Below are 21,032 nucleotides of genomic sequence, written 5' to 3' on the forward strand. Positions count from 1 at the left end.
GAGGAATTTCTTCAATCAGAGGGTTGTGAATCTTTGGAATTCTCTACCACAAACGGCTGTGGAAGCTGAGTCGTCGAGTATATTCAAGGCTGAGATATAGATTTTTGGAAACAAGGGATATGGGGATCGGGCAGGAAAGTGGAGTTGAGGTCGAAGATCAGCCATGATCTTATTGAATGGCAGAGCAGGCTCGAAGGGCCGTATGGCCTATGCCTGCTCCTAATTCTTATTATAATAATGCTAAATAGTGCAGAACACAGTTCCTGCTGTATCCTTTGTGGAAAATTGCATGGACAAAAGCTGTTGATGTTGGATCTGTATAACAAGTGAGCATTGCACTAGTTCACCATTCAGAACTATTGTAGACATGCAGCAAAACATGTCACTCTGGGCAAGAATACAATTATTTACGTAAAACCGACTTACTTTTTTCTCATAGCGATACGCATCTCTGATATCATCATCAGAGTCCGTCTCCTCCTCGTCCAATTCAAGAGATTTTCTGGGCGAGTTTGCCAAACCCCCCATGCTCCTGCTGAAAGCAGACTGCTGGACACTCTGCAAATGTTCCTGTGAAGAGAATAAAACCAACTGCTCTATCAGACAGTCCCTTAGAGCAAGGGTTCTCAACTGGGGATCCGCAAGAAGGTTTCATGGGTTGAGAACCACTGCCCTATAGGACTTGTTGCGAGTGGCCCATTGACGTCCCCAACAAGTATCCAAAGCAAGAATCACTTTAGTCCATGTCCCCGGCAAGGGCGTAAGGAACCGGAAACCGCTGCTTGGCCCAGAAACTCATGGTCATTGCTGTGCTGTGTTGTCAAGGAGACGGCGCCCAGTCTCAGCAGGCGCGCTCCGCTCGGTTCATTAGTAACGGACAACAGGAGAAACGAGAGCTGGTGCGGCTCCCAAAATCATTGGGCTCAGCAGCATTCTATCAGCTCCAGTAACACTTTATCAACCTCAGTGACAATTTACTAACTTCACAAACAATTTACCAACCTCAGTGACAGTTTACTAACCTCAGTAACACTTCACCAACCTCAGGTGACAATTTACTAACTTCACAAACACTTTACCAACCTCAGTGACAGTTTACTAACCTCAGTAACACTTTACCAACCTCAGTAACACTTTACCAACCTCAGTAACACTTCACTAACTTCAGCAGAACTCCACCAACCTCAGAGACGGTCTCAACCTGAGCACCAGCAACAAGTTTCACATTACGTAAGTAAAACAAAAAATAATAATAAATAGATGTGTTTAATTATAAAACAAATTTTAATATAGAAAAAATACGTGTGTTACAGGGGGTCTGTGAAATCTTAATAACACGGCTGGGGGGCAGGCTTCAGAAGCAAAAACTTTGAGAACCCCTGCCTTAGAGTAAAACAGGACTGGCTCCTCCATCAGATACTCCTTACAGAGTAAAACAGGGCTGTCTCCTCCATCAGATACTCCGTACAGAGTAAAACAGGACTGTCTCCTCCATCAGATACTCCGTACAGAGTAAAACAGGACTGTCTCCTCCATCAGATACTCCGTACAGAGTAAAACAGGACTGTCTCCTCCATCAGACACTCCTTACAGAGTGAAACAGGACTGTCTCCTCCATCAGATACTCCGTACAGAGTGAAACAGGACTGTCTCCTCCATCAGATACTCCGTACAGAGTAAAACAGGACTGTCTCCTCCATCAGATACTCCGTACAGAGTGAAACAGGACTGTCTCCTCCATCAGATACTCCGTACAGAGTAAAACAGGACCGTCTCCTCCATCAGATACTCCTTACAGAGTAAAACAGGACCGTCTCCTCCATCGGATACTCCTTACAGAGTAAAACAGGACTGTCTCCTCCGTCAGATACTCCTTACAGTAAAACAGGACCGTCTCTTCTATCAGATACCCTTTACAGAGTAAATCACCACTTGCATTTATGAAGCGCCTTTAATGTTGTAAAATGTCCCAAGGCACTTCACAGGAGCTTCATAAGATAAAATGTGACACCGACCTACATGAAAAATTAGGGCAAACGACCTAAAGCTTGATCAAGAGGTAGATTTTGAGGAGCGTCTTAAAGGAGCATTGAGATGGTGAAACAGGGGTGCTTAGTGGAGGAATTTCAAACCATAGCAAGTGACTACACTTCAAAAGTACTTCATTGGCTGTAAAGCGCTTTGGGATGCCCGGTGGTCGTGAAAGGCGCTATATAAATGTAAATCTTTCTTTCTTTGGCGGCCTAGCTGGCAGGAGGCATGGCCGCCAATGGAGGTGCGAAGGAAATCGGGGATGCACAATACCACAATTGGAGGAACGGAGAGTTCTGGGAGGGTTGGTGGAAGTTACAGAGATAGGGAGGGGCGAGGCCATGGAGGGATTTGAACACAAGAATGGGAATTTTCACTTGGATACGTTACTGGACTAGGAGACAATCTAGGTTAGCGAGCACAGGGGTGAAGGAAGAACGGCACTTGGTGCAAGTTAGGACACAGGCCAAGTTGAATGAGTTGAAGTTTATGGAGGGTGGACGATGGGAGGCTGGCCAGGAGAGTGTGGTAAACCACTGTTTGTATTCCACTGTGTACATGCCTGGACATGCCTCGGCTGACTCCTCCCACAAGTCCTAGTATAAAGGTGACTGCTCCCCAGCCCTTTGTATTTCTGGACCGGTCGACCACTCGAGGCAGACCTTCATTCTTTTGTTAATAAAAGCCTTTAGTTACTCTCTTAACTCTCAGTCTTTTATGAGTAATTGATAGCGCATCAATTTTATTAACAAAATTTTTATAATGGAGAAGACCCTCGCACCAGCATGCCTGGACTTAGATCATCGGGAGGCGGACTCATCCACCAAGTTTACTCACTGGCTTAAGTGTTTCGAAAAATTCCTGACCGCCTCCGCAGCAATCAAATCGGACGAGGACAAACTGGATGTCCTGACCTCCAAAGTGAACCACCGAGTGTACTCGGTCATCCAAGACGCGACCTCGTACGCGGACGCTATCAAGCTCCTCAAGGACCAGTACACGCGCCCAGTGAACGAAGTGTACGCCAGGCACCTTCTGGGGAGTCGTAAACAACAACCTGGGGAATCGACCGTGGAATACCTTCAGGCACTGTCTGTGCTTGGCCGGGCCGGTGGTTGTAAGGATGTAAAGGCCGCCGTGTACACAGAGGAGCTTATCCGGGATGCTTTTGTAGCGGGCCACAGATCCAATTACACCCGACAGCGACTGTTGGAGCAGAGTGACCTCGACCTCAACAAGGCCTCTGAACTCGCACTATCATTGGATGCAGCCTACCGGGGCATGGATGCCTACTCCTCTGCACCGTGGACGCCGCGGGGAATGACAGCCTGGGACACGGTAGGACCGCCTCATAGCGCTGTGCCACCCCAGCCACACCCCAGCAACGGCCCAACTACCGCAGCAGTGTCCCAAGGCCAGACAGCAGTGCCCCAAGGCCAGAAATGCTACTTCTGTGGCCAGGCAAAACACCCCAGAGCGCGCTGCCCGGCGAAAAACGCGATCTGCTCGGGCTGCGGGAAGAAGGGACACTACGCTAACGTCTGCACCCCGAACCCCAGCAGCGCCGCGTGTGGGCCATGCGGGCCGCCATCTTGGGCCTCCCCGGCCATGTGCAAACCACCGGTACAGCAGCCATTTTGGACGCCTCCAGCCACATGGGGATCATGGACGCCGCCATCTTGGACGACAGCCGGAACGCAGCAGGCCCCCAACACCGCCTCATCTGATACCCGCAGCGACACACCGACCCCTACGCTGGCATCCGTTACACTGGACCAAGCGAGACCGCACCAGCTGGCCAGTTCCACAATGGACATTAAGGTAAATGGTCACGATGCAATCTGCCTTTTTGACTCTGGGAGCACGGAGAGCTTCATCCACCCCGACACGGTGCGGCGTTGCTCTCTCCCAGTCCTGCCTGCGCACCAGCGGATTTCTATGGCCTCTGAGTCCCAGTCGGCGGACATCGGCGGCTACTGCGTAGTGACACTCGTAGTAGACGGGACCGTGTACGATCATTTTAAACTTCTGGTCCTGCCCGACCTCTGCGCTGCCGTCCTGCTGGGGTTAGATTTTCAGTGCCACCTTAAAAGTGTTACGATGGCGTACGGTGGACCCCTACCGCCACTCACAGTCCGCAGCCAGCAGCTCCCAAATTGCCCGCCGCGCACCAGGTGCAACCTCTCCACACTCAGAGTCACCCCCCCCCCACTGTTTGCTAACCTCACCCCCGACTGTAAGCCCATCGCCACAAAGAGCAGGCGATACAGTGCCGGGGACAGGGTTTTCATTAAAACCGAAGTGGAGCGGCTCCTGAAGGAAGGGATTATTGAGGGCAGCACCAGCCCCTGGCGAGCCCAGGTTGTGGTCGTTAAGACCGGCGAGAAGCAGCGCCTGGTCATCGACTACAGCCAGACAATAAATCGCTACACCCTGCTGGACGCCTACCCACTCCCCCGCATAGCTGATATGGTCAACCAGATCGCGCAGTACCGCGTCTTCTCGACCATTGACCTGAAATCAGCGTACCACCAGCTCCCTATCCGCCCTGAGGACCGCCAGTATACTGCCTTTGAGGCAAACGGCCGCCTCTACCACTTCCTTAGGGTTCCCTTTGGCGTCACCAACGGGGTCTCCGTCTTCCAAAGGGAGATGGACCGGATGGTAGATCAAAATGCGTTGCAGGCCATTTTCCCATATCTGGACAATGTGACCATCTGCGGCCGTGACTTGCAGGACCATGACGCAAACCTCGAAAAATTCCTCCGCACCGCCCAACTCCTGAACCTGACATATAACAAGGAGAAGTGCATATTCTGCACAAACCGCCTCGCCATCCTTGGCTGTGTTGTGGAACACAGAGTCATCGGCCCCGACCCCGACCGGATGCGTCCCCTTATGGAACTCCCACTGCCTCACTGCCTCAAGGCCCTGAAGAGGTGCCTAGGGTTTTTCTCCTATTATGCCCAGTGGGTCCCCTACTATGCGGACAAGGCCCATCCGCTGATCAAGTCCACCTCCTGTCATGGCGTGGGTGATACAGATGTCCTTGCGGTCCCTCGCTTGGACGATGCCGTAGTCCAGCAGATGCCAGTGCTTGGAGCGAGGGTGCTGCCATGAAGCCTTGTACTTGTCTTTCTGACGGAACAAGGTGTTGGTTATGACAAGGCCATGTTCTAAGCATTTAGTCAGGAGGAGGGTACCATTGGAGTTGGCTTTCCCTACCCCCTCCCTGCCAATCACACCTTCCCAGAGGTCTGTGTCCTTTCCAACTCTGACGTTGAAGTCGCCAAGGAGGATCAGCTTGTCGCCCGTTGGGACTCGGGACAGGGATTGTTCGAGGCTGGAGTAGAATTCCTCTTTGGTTTCGTCTGTGGCGTCCAGTGTTGGGGCGTGCGCACTGATGACCGTAGCGCACTGGTTCTGGGCTAGGGTGAGCCGTAGATTCATGAGGTGTTCGTTTATTCCACAAGGGGAGTCTCTAGTTCATTTTTTATGGTGAAGCCTACCCCATGGAGGCGGCGTTCTTCACAGAATCTACAGTGCAGATAGAGGCCATTTCAGCCCATCGAGCCTGCACCGACACATACCCCACCCTATCCCCGTAACCCCACGTATTTAATCCCCTAACTCTAAGGGTCAATTTATCATAGCCAAATCAACCTAACCTGCACATCTTTGGACTGTGGGAGGAAACCGGAGCACCCGGAGGAAACCCACGCAGACACAGGGAGAATGTGCAAACTCCACACAGACAGTCGCCTGAGGCCAGATTTGAACCCGGGTCCCTGGCGCTGTGAGGCAACAGTGCTAACCACTATGCCACCGTGCCCCCCTCCCTTCAGGTTTGCCTTTCCAGAAGAAGGTGTAACCACCGCCTTGCTCCTTGAGCTGGCATTCCCCTGCCCGCCGGGCGTCGCTTAGGGCGCCGATGTCTATGTCGAAACATAGCTCCCGGGCGATGATAGCAGTATGGCGTTCCGGCCTGTCGCTGTTGGGGTTGTCTTTGAGGGTCCTGACGTTCCAGGTCCCGAACTTCATTTTAAAGGGTGGAAGATGCCTGTGCGTGGAGGCCGTTGCACACCAGTTACCACACGGGCTTGATAGAGCAAGGGTTTGGTCCAATGGCAAGGGGATGCAAGACGATTGGAGACCAGGCTCTGCTACATCAGCCGAGCACACACACACAAACATATTCCTACTGTCCTCCTCCCTCCTTCCCGCAGGTCCTCTCTGCCGGGGTTTTATAGGTTGCAGTGTGGTCCTCCCGACCCCGTTGCTGGTCCACGCTGCGCCACTCTGGGCCTCGCCCTCGCCCCTGGGTCCCGCCCGCGCCCCTGGGTCCCGCCCCGGCACCCGACCTCGCCCCTGGGTCCCGATCTCCTTATAGTGTGTCTCCTTCCAGTGAGTGTGTCCCGCGGTGTCTCCTTCTAGTGAGTGACCCCTCCATTGCCTCTGATTTGTCACACTGCTTGTCCAACATCCAGTATTGTAAGAGCCGAGATTTCCTCCAATTAAAGATTAGGAAGACCCAAGCTATTGTCTTTAGCCCCCGCCACAAACTCCGTTCCTTAGGCACCGACTCATCTCACTCCTTGGCCATGCCTGAGGCTGAATCAGACTGTTCATAACCTCGCTGTCCTATTTGATCCTGAGCTGAGCTTCATACCCCATATTCTTTCCATCCCCAAGAACGCATACTTCCACCTCTGTAACATCACCTGACTCCGCCTCTGCCTCAGCTCATCTGCTGCTGAAACCCTCATCCATTCCTTTGCTAATGGTAAAAGGGTGAGGAACAAAAAACAAAGGGCCAAACTAATTCATAAAAAATGTGAGCATAAAAAAAGCCTGAGGGTTTTATACCTTAATGCGAGAAGCATCAGGAACAAGGTAGATGAATTAGCTGTGGAAATAGAGGTTAATAATTATGATCTAATTGGGATTACGGAAACATGGTTGCAGGGTGAGCAGGGCTGGGAGCTTAACATACAGGGGTATTCAGTATTTAGGAAGGATCGACAAAAAAGAAAGGGAGGAGGGGTAGCATTGCTAGTAAAAGAGGGGATAAATGCAATTGAAAAGAAGGATATTAACTCAGTTAATACAGAATCTATATGGGTGGAGCTAAGAAATAGCGAGGGGCGAAAAACATTAATAGGAGTGGTATATAGGCCTCCAAATAGTAAAATAGAGGTTAGGGAGGGCATCACGAGGGAAATTAGAGAAGCGTGCAATAAGAGCACAGCTGTCATCATAGGTGACTTTAACTTACATATAGATTGGACTAGCCTAATCAGTAAAAATAATGAGGAGGAGGAATTCCTTGAGTGTTTAAGGGATGGTTATCTGGATCAATATGTCGAGGAACCAACTCGGGAACAGGCTATATTGGACTGGGTACTGTGCAATGAGAAGGGACTAATCAGTAATCTTGTTGTACGGGGACCCTTGGGTCAGAGCGATCATAACATGATCGATTTCTCACTCGAAATGGAGAGCGAAGAAATTGACTCAGAGACTAAGGTCCTGAATTTAAACAAGGGGAATTATGATGCCATGAGACGGGAACTGAGTAGGTCTGATTGGACAACGTTCCTGGGAGGACTGGAGGTAGATAAACAATGGCAAACATTTAAAGATAGAATGACAAAATTGCAAAAATTGTTTATACCAATCTGGCATAAAAGGAAATCTAAAAAGGTGACTCAACCGTGGATAACAGGGGAAATTAGAGACAGCATAAAATCCAAAGATAGGGCGTATAAAATAGCCAAAAAAAGCGCCAGAGCGGAAGATTGGGAACAGTTTAAGATAGAGCAAAGGAGGGCAAAGGGCATGATCAAGAGGGGCAAAATAGCTTACGAAAACAAGCTGGCGGAAAATATAAAAACTAACTCCAAAAGCTTTTATAAATATATCAAAAGGAAAAGACTGGTGAAAACCAAAGTTGGTCCATTGCAGTCAGATACGGGGGAATATATAATGGGAAATAAGGAAATGGCAGATCAACTAAATGCATACTTTGGGTCAGTCTTTACGAAGGAAGACACAAAAAACCTCCCTGGGATATCGGGAAAAATAGGGACATTGGCAAAGGAGGAACTGACGCAAATCAATATCTCTAAGGATATGGTGTTAAGGAAGCTAAAGGGATTGAAGGTGGACAAATCCCCAGGGCCTGATAACATGCATCCTAGGGTACTGAAGGAGGTGGTCCTAGAGATAGCGGATGCACTAAGGATGATTTTTCAGAATTCATTAGACTCGGGAACAGTGCCGATGGATTGGAGGGTAGCTAACGTTACCCCACTATTCAAAAAGGGGGGTAGGGAAAAAGCAGGTAATTACAGACCTGTAAGCCTTACATCAGTTGTGGGCAAAATGCTGGAGTCCATCATTAAGGATGAAATAGCGGAGCACTTAGCAAATGGGGACAGGATAGGACAGAGTCAACATGGATTTACAAAGGGTAAATCGTGCTTGACTAATCTATTGGAATTTTTTGAGGGAGTAACTGGTAGAATAGATGGGGGAGAGCCAGTAGATGTGGTGTACCTGGACTTCCAAAAGGCCTTCGATAAGGTCCCACATAAAAGATTAGCATGGAAAATTGAGGCTCATGGGATAAAGGGGAAAGTTTTGGCGTGGATAGGGAACTGGCTGTCAGATAGAAAACAGAGAGTTGGAATAAACGGCTCATTTTCTGAATGGCAGGCAGTAACAAGTGGGGTACCACAGGGATCTGTCCTGGGCCCCCAGCTGTTCACAATTTACATTAATGACCTGGATCAGGGAGTCGGATGCAGCATTTCCAAATTTGCAGACGACACTAAACTAGGAGGGGGGGTGGGCTCAGAGGAAGAGACCAGGAAGCTCCAGAGCGATTTGGACAGACTGGGCGATTGGGCGGATAAATGGCAGATGCACTATAATGTGGACAAGTGCGAAGTTATCCACCTTGGGTGCAGGAACGGGAGGGCAAATTATTATTTAAATGGCAATAGATTGGGAGAGGGGGAAGTACAGAGAGACCTGGGTGTTCTTGTACACCAGTCACTGAAGGCGAGCATGCAGGTGCAACAGGCGGTCAAGAAGGCAAACGGTATGCTGGCCTTCATAGCAAAAGGGTTAGAATACAGGAACAGGGATACCTTGCTGCAGCTGTACAGGGCACTGGTGAGACCACACCTCGAGTACTGTGTACAGTTTTGGTCGCCTCATCTGAGGAAGGATGTTCTTGCCATGGAGGGGGTGCAGCGGCGATTCACCAGGCTGATACCAGGAATGGCGGGAATGACCTATGAGGAGAGACTATGTAGTTTAGGGATGTACACACTGGAGTTTAGAAGATTGAGAGGGGACCTCATAGAAGTGTATAAAATTCTGACAGGTCTAGACAGACTGGATGCAGAAGGAATGTTTCCCTTGGCGGGTGAGAACAGAACTAGAGGACATAATTTAAGGATAAGGGCTAAACCATTTAGGACAGAGATGAGGGGGAATTTCTTCACTCAGAGAGTGGTGAACCTGTGGAACTCATTGCCACAGAGGGCAGTGTACGCCAGCTCATTAAATATATTTAAGAGGGAATTAGATATATTTCTACGGGCAAAAGGGGTTAAGGGTTACGGAGAGAAGGCGGGGACGGGATACTGAATTAAAGGATCAGCCATGATCTCATCGAATGGCGGAGCAGGCACGAAGGGCCGAATGGCCTACTCCTGCTCCTATCTTCTATGTATCTATGTATCTATGTATCTATGTATCTCTAGACTCAACTATTCCAATGCTCTCTGATGCGCTATCAATTACTCATAAAAGACTGAGAGTTAAGAGAGTAACTAAAGGCTTTTATTAACAAAAGAATGAAGGTCTGCCTCGAGTGGTCGACCGGTCCAGAAATACAAAGGGCTGGGGAGCAGTCACCTTTATACTAGGACTTGTGGGAGGAGTCAGCCGAGGCATGTCCAGGCATGTACGCAGTGGAATACAAACAGTGGTTTACCACAGCTTCCAAGAGCGCAGTCAGAACAAAAGATGCTCAACGGTTTGCAGATGGTTCCAACCAAGAATTAGAGACACCTGGGCTTGTCAAAGTTGAATGAGAAGGATTCACTCAATCTCATTTGTTTGAACTTGTTGATAAGTTGAAAAGATAGGTTTATGGGAATACTTAGAGGGAGAGCCACCTTCATTTGTGCTGCCTTTTGACATGATGTGTCAGCCACGGCTCAGTGGTAGCACTCTCACCTCCGAGTCAGAAGGTTGTAGGTTCAAGTCCCACTTCAGAGACTCAAATACAAAATCCAGGCTGGCACTTCAGCGCAATACTGAGGGAATGCTGCAGTGTCGGAGATGCTGTCTTTTGGATGAGACGGTAAACTGAGGCCCTGCCTGCCCTCTCAGGTGGCCGTAAACGATCCCACAGTACCGTTCGAAGAGAAGGGGAGTTCTCCCAGTGTCGTGGCCAACATTTATCCATGAACCAACACCTAAAACAGATGGTCTGGTCGTTTATTTGATTGCTGATTGTGGGACCTTGCTGTGCACAAATTGGCTGCCATGTTTCTTACAGTACAGCAGTGACTACACTTGAAAAATACTTGATTGGCTGTAACACGCTTTGCGACGTCCTGAGGTTGTGAAAGGCACGATATAAAGCAGCACGATATAAAGCAAGTCTTTCTTTCTTTATGATTTAAACTCACCAAAATGAAAGGTGAATTTATGGCCCAGTAAAATTGCAGGTACACCTAATGTACCAACCTGGCCTTTTCCTTGAGGAATTAAGAAGTTGTTCATGCTAAGTAGTTAGCATAGGTCTGTCTAAGATATTTGCAACCAAAAAGCAAATCTCTAGCACAGGGTGTGCCACTCAGATTGGCCAGTATATAAAAATTAAGAGGTACTGTATATCCCAGCGACTGACAGAAATTAAATTGGAAGAATTTGCTTTGTGAATCAAATGTATAAAAGAGCCAAAAAGTCAGTCAAGAGGTAGAAGAAAAGTCAGAGAGAGGTTACAGGACTTCAGAGAAACCATACGAACTCTAACAGAGGTAGGCAAGTGATGTAGTGTATAATGTGCAAGAATTAAGTGTCTGGGCATAGAAGGAGGTTAGTTACAGTGAAAGAAACAACACTGAAGGAGGAACAAGGATGAAAATCTCTGCCTATGATTCATCGTACTAATGTCCCGTGAGTAAACCCAAGCATCCCAGAGAGAGATGAGACAACCAACTCTACTGCGTCAACTCAAGGACAAGATTGTATAAGCTCCTGGAATCTTTGCTAATGCTGCAAGCTTCCCAGCACTAAGCTAAATGAACTGGACTTTTAACATATCGAATAGACTCATCATTCAATGTTGTTAACTTACCAATCTTGTTTACTTGATGTCAATCTAGGACATTGAGCATAGTAATAAGGCAGAGGAGCTGAGGGCACAGATAGACACGTGAAAGGACGAGATCATAGCTATTACTGAAACATAGCTAAAAGGGCAGGAATGGCAGCTCAACATTCCTGGTTACAGGGTTTTCAGACGAGATAGAGGGGGGGATAACAAAGGGGGGGGTCGCAATATTGGTTAAAGAAACAATTACAGCTGTGAGGAGGGATGATATGTTCGAAGAATCATCCAATGAGGCCATATAGGTTGAACTGAAGAACAAAAAAGGGGCAATCACACTGCTGGGAGTGTACTATAGACTCCCAAATAGTCAGAGGGAGATAGAAGAGCAAATATGTAGGCAAATCTCTGAGCAGTGCAAATACAATAAGGCAGTAATAGTAAGGGATTTCAACTAGCCGAACATGAACTGGGATAGAATCAGTGTAAAAGATATCAAGGGTGCAGAATTCTTAAAATGCATTCAGGAGAACTTTTTTCACCAGTAGCTAGCAAGCCCAACAAGAGGGGGGTGGTTCTGGACTTGGTTTTAGGGAATGAAGCTGGGCAGGTGGAAGGGGCATCAGTGGGAGAACATTTTGGTGGTAGTGATCATAATTCAGTTAGACTTAGCGAAGTTATGGAAAAGGACAAAGATAGATCAGGAATAAAAGCTCTCAATTGGGGAAAGGCTGATTTTACTCGGCTGAGATGCAATTTAGCAAAACTGGACTAGAAACAGCTACTTGATGGTAAATCAGTGTCAGGGCAATCGGAGGCATTCAAGGAGGAGATAGTGAGGGTTCACAGCAAATATGTTCCAACAAGGAAAAAGATCGATTCCCAAATCTAAAGCCCACTAGATGTCAAAGGGTATACAGGGCAGGATAAGGCAAAAAAGGGAACCTTATGTCAGATACCGAGAGCTAAATATTGCAGAAAGCCAAGAGGAGTATAGAAAGTGCAGGCATGAAATTAAGAAGGAAATTAGGAATGCATGAAAAAATATTGGCATGTAAAAATCAAGGAAAACCCAAAGATGTTTCCTAAATACATAAAGAGCAAGAGGATAACTAAAGTAAGAGTAGGGCCTATTAGAGTGTGTGGAGGCAGAATACGTGGGGATGGTTCTTCATGAATACTTTGCGTCTGTCTTCACAAAAGAGGGTGACGATGCAGATATTGTAGTTGAGGAGGAGGCGTGTGAAATATTACATGAGATAAACATAGTGAGAGGAAATATTAGGGGTTTAGCATCTTTAAAAGTAGGTAAATCGCCAGGCCCGGATGAAATGTATCCAAGGCTAAGAGAAGCAAGGGAGGAAATGGCGGAGGCTCTGACCATAATTTTCCAAGCCTCTCTGGCTACAGGTGTGGTGCCGGAGGACTGCTAACATTGTACAGTTGTTTAAAAAGGGAGAAAGGGATAGAGCGAGTAGTTACAGGCCAGTCAGCCTAACCTCGGTGGTGGGCAAATTATTGAAAAAATTCTGAGGATCAGTATTAATCACCATTTAGAAAGGCACGGATTAATCAAGGACAGTCAACATGGATTTGTTAAGGGAAGGTCGTGTCTGACTAACTTGATTGAATTTTTTGAGGAGGTAACAAGGAGGATCGATGAGGGTAGTGCGTTTGATGTAGTCTACATGGATTTTAGCAAGGCTGTTGACAAGGTCCCACATGGCAGACAGGTCAGAAAAGTAAAAGCCCATGGGATCCAATGCTAAGTGGCAAGTTGGATCCAAAACTGGCTCAGTGGCAGGAAGCAAAGGGTAATGGTCGACAGGTGTTTTGTGATTGGAAGGCTGTTGCCAGTAGGGTTCTGCAGGGTTCAGTACTACGTCCCTGCTTTTCGAGGTATATAGCAATTATTTAGACTTCAATGTAGGGGTTATGATTAAGAAATTTGCAGATGATACATGTGGTTGATAGTGAGGAAGAAAGCTGTAGACTGCAGGAAGATATCAATGGACTGGTCAGGTGGGCAGAAAAGTGGCAAATGGAATTCAATCTGGAGAAGTGTGAGGTAATGCAGTTGGGGAGGATGAACAAGGCAAGGAAATACACAATAAATGGTAGGATACTGAGAAGTGTAGAGGAACAGAGGGATGTTGGAGTGCATGTCCACAGAGCCCTGAGGGTAGCAGTAAAGGTGGTTAAGAAGGCATATGGGATACTTTCCTTTATTAGCCGAGGCATAGAGAAGTTATGCTTGAACTGTATAAAACACTAGTCAGGCCTCAGCTAGAGTACTGCGTGCAGTTCTGGTCACCACATTACAGGAAAGATGTGATTGCACTAGAGAGAGTACAGAGGAGATTTACGAGGATTTTAGCTACGAGGAAAGATTGGATAGGCTGGGATTGTTTTCCTTGGAACAGAGGAGGCTGAGGGGAGACTTAGTTAAGGTATATAAAATTATGAAGGGCCTAGATAGAGTGGATAGGAAAGACCTATTTCCCTCAGCAGAGAGGTCCAAAACCAGGGTAATAGATTTAAAGTAATTGGTCGGAGGTTTAGAGGGCAGTTGAGGAGAACTTTTTTCACCCAGAGGCTGGTGGGGGTCTGAACTCACTGCCTGAAAGGGTGGTAGAGGCAGAAACCCTCATCGTATTTAAAAAGTACTTGGATATCCACTTGAAGTGCCGCAACCTGCAGGGCTACAGACCAAGAGCTGGAAAGTGGGATTAGACTGGAGAGCTCTTTGTCGGCTGGCAGACACAATGGGTCGAATGGCCTCCTTCTGTGTTGTAAATGTCTGAATTACTGTGATACACTGGAACTACCGCTGTAATCTCATATGATAATTCTGTCAGTTAATAGTCACCTTCCGTGCTCTTACTGTTTAACATTGAGATGCCACTAAATGTGTTATGTGTAGTGTTTTTATAAAGAAATTTTGGTTTGCGATTTTCTTCCTTTCTCTTTGCTGACTTTGTCGAGGAGAGATGAACTCACTCAGTAGCTAATGGACTCCAGTAGTGGGCAGTCATGTAAACGTTCAAATATCATCAAACCAGCTGAAGTAAGATGGTTTGAGTGAGTCAAAATTAGGCAGCTCTTACATCCCGGTATATAGTTAAAGGAATTCCAATTTATAATAGGAAAATCCCATAGGAATCTGCCAACATTTATAATGGGAAATCCCTACAGCAACAGGTCAGCATGTATAATGGAAAACCCGACAGCAATACGTTAGTATGTTACCGTCACTTTGTTGATAAGCTAATTCCATCACCCAAAATGCTTTGAAAAAAAACTTCAACTGCCATTTTTGCCCTCAGTAACTGATATTTCTACGGTCTGTTATTTTATAAAAAGTAAACTTTTATTTTTAATTACATATTTCACAGCAACAAATGTCTGCATTGAATTGTGTTTCCTGTATTTTAATACTCAGTGTAGTTTTTGCTTGAATGCCTCAGCCTTTCCCAGAACCCTGAACTTCGACTGGAAATGTTACCTCAGTGAAACGGCTTAGAACTTCCAACAATATCTCTGCATTCAGATCATCTGCACTTTACAGGACGTTTCTGAAAATATGCAATCTGTGAATATATCAAAAGCTTACCTAATATGAAGTGTACTTAGACAAGGCCTGTGATTGGCAGCATCTACTCCTCCCATTGCATTGCTCCCAGTGAGTTGAAGGGTATATTGTTCTATAACAACAAGGCTGTGTATGCCATGCAGGAGAGAACATCGGAGTCAAATTCACATTTTATTAAGATTTGGTAGTGTGGCACAGAATGATCCTTTCGTCTGGCATTATCTGATATTTGGCACAGGTCTCAGGTACTTGTCACCAAAAAGCGAGGCAAAATGTGAGCTTAGTTCACTGTTGGATTCTGGTGTCTGTTACCTATCAAGCGTCAGTAATTAAAATGTTTACATTTTCTAACAATCAATAAAATATCGATGATAGTAAACTAATGAGAGGTTTTGCTTTCAAAATTCAACTCAATTTTGTTTAAAAAGAACTCAAATTATGAAGACACTCTACCTGTCTCTATGTGCGTCTCTCAGTTTAATATTTTTGAAGTTTAGAGTATTTATAATTTGAACACCAACAAAAGCTGCAACAGACATCTAAATCAGTAGTTTATATTTTTCCACCTTCTCTTGCACAAACACAGATTCCTTTTTTAAAGAAACACCAAACAAAATTTTACCTGCATAAAGCTTTTGAAATCTGGCCTTTAGCTTTTCTTGAAATAATTTTGAGCAACTCAATAGATATCGTTCGAGAAATGGAAAATTGTGCATACTCACATGCTTAGTCTGCAAGATCAACCTGGACAAAGACTCTCAAATCTAAGCCCAGGGTCAAGTAAAAACTTGATTGACGGTATTAAAAGACACAAAACTGAATAAATGTTAGTGTGTTGTGAAATATGGTGTGATTTTTAATTTTAAAACCTTATTTTGGACATTCGAAGTTTCAGTTACTGAGACAAAACTGCAAGTCAAAATTTTCAGAAAACATTTTGACGGATTCAATTGGTTCATCAACAAATCGCATCGGCTCAGCGGTTCCTTCCACTGTTATACAACATGCTGATCATTCTATGAGTAAGAGCTCAAACTGAACATAGAGCCATATAAACACTGGATACATGGCTAAGACCTGCACACACACTATTGACATTCTGTAGCACATGAATTCACTTTGAGGTGTTGAGATAAATGCATTCAATTCAACATCCCAGTAGACTAGCTAATCTTGCAGATTCATTATACTGACATGGACCACTTTAAGTGTGTGCACTGGAAAGATAGGGGTTAGAGCGTGCAATTTACTAATCTCTAGCTCACATACATGAAGCAGATTAAGGTTTGATTTGCAGCAGTTATTCTCAATGCAGCATTGCTCAGATGCTTTTGGTTCTTTTCTTACCTGCAAGTCTGGGTTGGCTGCTGCCTTCTGCAGCTCAGCACTAATAATTTTCTCTGTTTTTTCCCTTGCTGCCTGTTCCACCATGCGCTGGCTCAGCACAGACAGCTTGGCAAGTGCAGAAGACAGTTCATCTGTGGCTAGGGCTTGCCTGGCCCGGTCCTGCCAGCTCATTGCTCTCTCTGTCAGACACTGCAAGGCATCCCCTTCAGGCAAACGGACCGGAAGCTTCTGAAGGGAAACGAGGAGTGAGAGAATGGTCTCAAGCCGCGGCCGTCGGGAACGCATGCACAATGGGCACAAAAATTTCACTTCCTTGGTTTGCCAACCTAGTCCTTTCTTCTGTGTGCCAGTTTTGGGCAGAGGAACACAAGTGCTGTGAAACCAGTCCTTACAAAGTTCACATTGAAGCATAAACCCACTGGCTATTTTGCGACATATACAGAACTTCACCTCTTCAATTCGGTCCACCATTGCCATTTTAGCCAGATTTGCTGCCCTCAAAGAATGCATAGCTTCACACTCTTTCTGTTCCATTACTCGGAAGCCTGCAATCTGAAGAACGTCAAAAGAAAATATGTAAAAATATATATCTGGCACATAACTTGCCAGTAATGAACAGTAACTGTTGGGACACACTCACAGTAATGACATCACATTTCACTAATACTTGAAATTAATTTTCACTACATGTCAATCTGAAACAACCAACAGGCCCATGAAAACTATCCTAACTATGAATAAAACATCCAGAATTAAATTACAATAGCACACATATCTTAAGAACAGTAGGTAACTGAGAGCTGTTACATTCAATAGTCAAAGGGTTTAGAAGGATTATAAATGGACACAGGGGAGGGTTACAGCCTGGATTTTAACCAAGGGGTTAAGGGGCTTTTGATAATTTGGGTATCTGTAAATTTCTTTGAGGGCACAGATTTAAGGTGATTGACAAAAGAACCAGAGGTGACATGAGGGAAAACTTTTTTTACACGAGTGGTTAGCATTTGGAATGCACTGCCTGATCGGGTAGTGGACACAGAGTCAACATTAGCCTTCAAAAGAGAATTGGATAAATACTCGGAGAAAAAATTGCAGGGATATGGGGAAAGAGCGGGGTAGTGCGACTAACTGGATTGCTCTTCGAGAGAGAGAGAGCCGGCGCAGAGTCGATGGGCCGAATGGCCTCCTTCTGTGCTGTTATATTCTATGATTCTATAAAGGTGGTGGTGAGCCAAGTGAATCTATTAGATCACTTAAAACTATTTTTGAAAATGTTTTCATCCACTGTTTTATTCTGTCCTCAGCCTGGTGAGTATGGGCTGGAAATAAAGTTTTCAATATAAAAAGATAAAAATTTACATATTTCACAATAACGAGATTAAACTTAGCGATCAAATGACCTTTTGTGTGTACAGGTAACTTTAATACTGTTCTGTATGTGATTATCTCGGCCTCTTTCAAAGGTCCAGGCTTGAAGTTGATATTTTGACCCAGACCCATCATTAGTTCAGGGAGATGCTGTGGTCTGAGAGATGCAGCAGTCGGATTCGGTCAGAGTGAGTGGCTATACTGTTAAGGGTCTATCTCCTCATGGTATAAAACAATTTGAGATTTTTTTGGAGTTTTTCCAGATTAATTGAAAACAAGCTGCAGACTGAATTTTTGAGGTAAAACTTCAGATGTTCTCAACTTTTTTTTGTTCAAGGAGACAGTGCAAATCAGAATTAGCTGGCAAACCAGACAGAGACAGAGAGAGACCATGAGGAAGCCTCAGCAGTGCGTAACGGTAATTCAGTTATACGCTGCCCGTTTTGAGGCAACTTAATTTTATTTTTTTCATTTTTCCAAACAACTCATTCCCAAATCCTTTCTGTGGAAGACTTGGACATGTTGGAGAGGTAAGAGTTAACAATCAAACTGAACTGTATAAACCATAACCTGTGGCAGATGAATTTTAACGCACAAAAATGCGAAGTGATACATTTTGGTATGAAGAATGAGGAAAGGCAATATAAACTAAAAGGGTACAATTCTAAAGGGGGTGCATGAAGAGAGAGACCAGGGGGTATATGTGCACAAATCGTTGAAGGTGGCAAGGCAGTTTGAGAAAGCGGTTAAAAAAGCATACGGGATCCTGGGCTTCATAAATAGAGGCATAGAGTACAAAAGCAAGGAAGTTATGATGAACCTTTATAAAACACTGGTTCAGCCTCAACTGGTATCATGTCCAATTCTGGGCACCACACTTTAGGAAGGATGTCAAGGCCTTAGAGAATGTGCAGAGAAGATTTACAGGAATGGTTCCAGGGATGAGGGACTTCAGTTATGTGGATAGACTAGAGAAGCTGGGGTTGTTCTCCTTAGAGCAGAGAAGGTTGAGAGGAGATTTGATAGAGGTGTTCAAAATCATGAGGGGGTCTAGACAGAGTAGATAGAGAGAAACTGTTCCCATTGGTAGAAGGGTCGAGAACCAGAGGACACAGATTTAAGGTGATTGGCAGAAGAACCAAAGGCGACATGAGGGAAAACTTTTTTACGCAGTGAGTGGTTAGGATCTGGAATGCACTGCCTGAAAGGGTGGTGGAGGCAGATTCAATCACTGCTTTCAAAAGGGAATTGGATAAGTACCTAAAGGAAAAAAATTTGCAGGGCTACAGGGAAAGGGCGTGGAAGTGGGACTAGCTGAAGTGCTCTTGTAGAGAGCCGGCACGGGCTTGATGGGCCGAATGGTCTCCTTCTGTGCTGTTATGATTCGATACCTGGTCGATGGGACAACAGGCTGCCAAGGTACAACAGGAGAGCTGGAGCCGTAGGTGAGGGGGGAATGAATAATGTTCTGCTCCGATGTCTGCTTATCAACTGCAAGGAATGCCTGTGCAAGGAAATACGTGACTCGAATATCGCCTGCTTGCATCAACCGCAAGACTTACGTAGGTAATTGATGGCTAGTTGCTGGACAAATAGCCCAACTCTGCACCAGCAATACTCAGTTTTCAGGCTGTTCGGATGATCAGTCGAGGCGTTAACTGACAGATCGCAAGTTCCAGATTTCGCGCATGTGGAAATCCGGAACCTGCGGGGCATTTCAAAGGTAGTAGGAAGGCGTACTCTGAGAGCGCGCTCCATCACACACACCACAATCTCAGGGCCAATAGGAAGGCATACTCTGAGAGAGCTCCATCGCACACACCACAATCTCAGGGCCAATAGGAAGGCGTACTCGGAGAGAGCTCCATCGCACACACCACAATCTCAGGGCCAATAGGAAGGCATACTCGGAGAGAGCTCCATCGCACACACCACAATCTCAGGGCCAATAGGAAGGCGTACTCGGAGAGAGCTCCATCGCACACACCACAATCTCAGGGCCAATAGGAAGGCATACTCGGAGAGAGCTCCATCGCACACACCACAATCTCAGGGCCAATAGGAAGGCGTACTCGGAGAGAGCTCCATCGCACACACCACAATCTCAGGGCCAATAGGAAGGCGTACTCGGAGAGAGCTCCATCACACACACCACAATCTCAGGGCCAATAGGAAGGCATACTCTGAGAGAGCTCCATCGCACACACCACAATCTCAGGGCCAATAGGAAGGCGTACTCGGAGAGAGCTCCATCACACACACCACAATCTCAGGGCCAATAGGAAGGCGTACTCTGAGAGAGCTCCATCACACACCACAATCTCAGGGCCAATAGGAAGGCGTACTCGGAGAGAGCTCCATCGCACACACCACAATCTCAGGGCCAATAGGAAGGCGTACTCTGAGAGAGCTCCATCACACACCACAATCTCAGGGCCAATAGGAAGGCGTACTCGGAGAGAGCTCCATCGCACACACCACAATCTCAGGGCCAATAGGAAGGCGTACTCGGAGAGAGCTCCATCACACACACCACAATCTCAGGGCCAATAGGAAGGCGTACTCTGAGAGAGCTCCATCGCACACACCACAATCTCAGGGCCAATAGGAGAGAGCTCCATCACACACACCACAATCTCAGGGCCAATAGGAAGGCGTACTCGGAGAGAGCTCCATCGCACACCACAATCTCAGGGCCAATAGGAAGGCGTACTCTGAGAGAGCTCCATCGCACACACCACAATCTCAGGGCCAATAGGAAGGCGTACTCGGAGAGAGCTCCATCGCACACACCACAATCTCAGGGCCAATAGGAAGGCGTACTCGGAGAGAGCTCCATCGCACACACCACAATCTCAGGGCCAATAGGAAGGCGTACTCTGAGAGAGCTCCATCGCACACACCACAATCTCAGGGCCAATAGGAGAGAGCTCCATCACACACACCACAATCTCAGAGCCAATAGGAAGGCGTACTCGGAGAGAGCTCCATCGCACACCACAATCTCAGGGCCAATAGGAAGGCGTACTCGGAGAGAGCTCCATCGCACACACCACAATCTCAGGGCCAATAGGTTTTGTTAAGGGTTTCCAATAATGTCCTGACTGGGTAAACTGCAGATCAACCGATTTCCCAAAAATAATTGTCTTATTGTGTTCCGTGTCAAGTTTCATTTGTGCCTTTGTCATGGAAGGTTTATAGGTATCTCACTAGAGACTACATCCATTCTTATAAACTGGCTTACTCCAGCTATCTTACATGGAATTACCACTCTCGAGCGACCTCAAGGTGTTGTCATATCCAAACCTAAAGCACCTCGTACTTTTATATTCCTTAATC

General features: G+C 46.3%; 1 protein-coding gene across 6 annotated transcripts in view; it reads right to left on the reverse strand.

The window, feature by feature from the left end:
• Positions 1-21,032, reverse strand: part of kdm5a (lysine demethylase 5A) — a 343,245-nt gene that overhangs the window by 54,486 nt on the left and 267,727 nt on the right. For 4 of the 6 annotated variants that reach the window (XM_086008544.1, XM_086008550.1, XM_086008549.1 and 1 more), the window contains exons 23-24: positions 16,326-16,877; positions 427-570 (exon numbers count right to left, since the gene is read on the reverse strand). In XM_086008544.1, coding sequence (XP_085864670.1) covers positions 427-570; positions 16,326-16,877 — 696 coding nt within the window. The remainder of the gene's footprint in view (positions 1-426; positions 571-16,325; positions 16,878-21,032) is intronic. The other 2 variants (XM_086008547.1, XM_086008546.1) reach the window with 2 other exon arrangements.

The sequence above is a fragment of the Somniosus microcephalus genome, chromosome 16 (genome assembly GCF_052327205.1).
Source record: "Somniosus microcephalus isolate GS21.2 chromosome 16, FLI_Smic_1.0, whole genome shotgun sequence".
NCBI classification, from domain to species: Eukaryota; Metazoa; Chordata; class Chondrichthyes; order Squaliformes; family Somniosidae; genus Somniosus; species Somniosus microcephalus.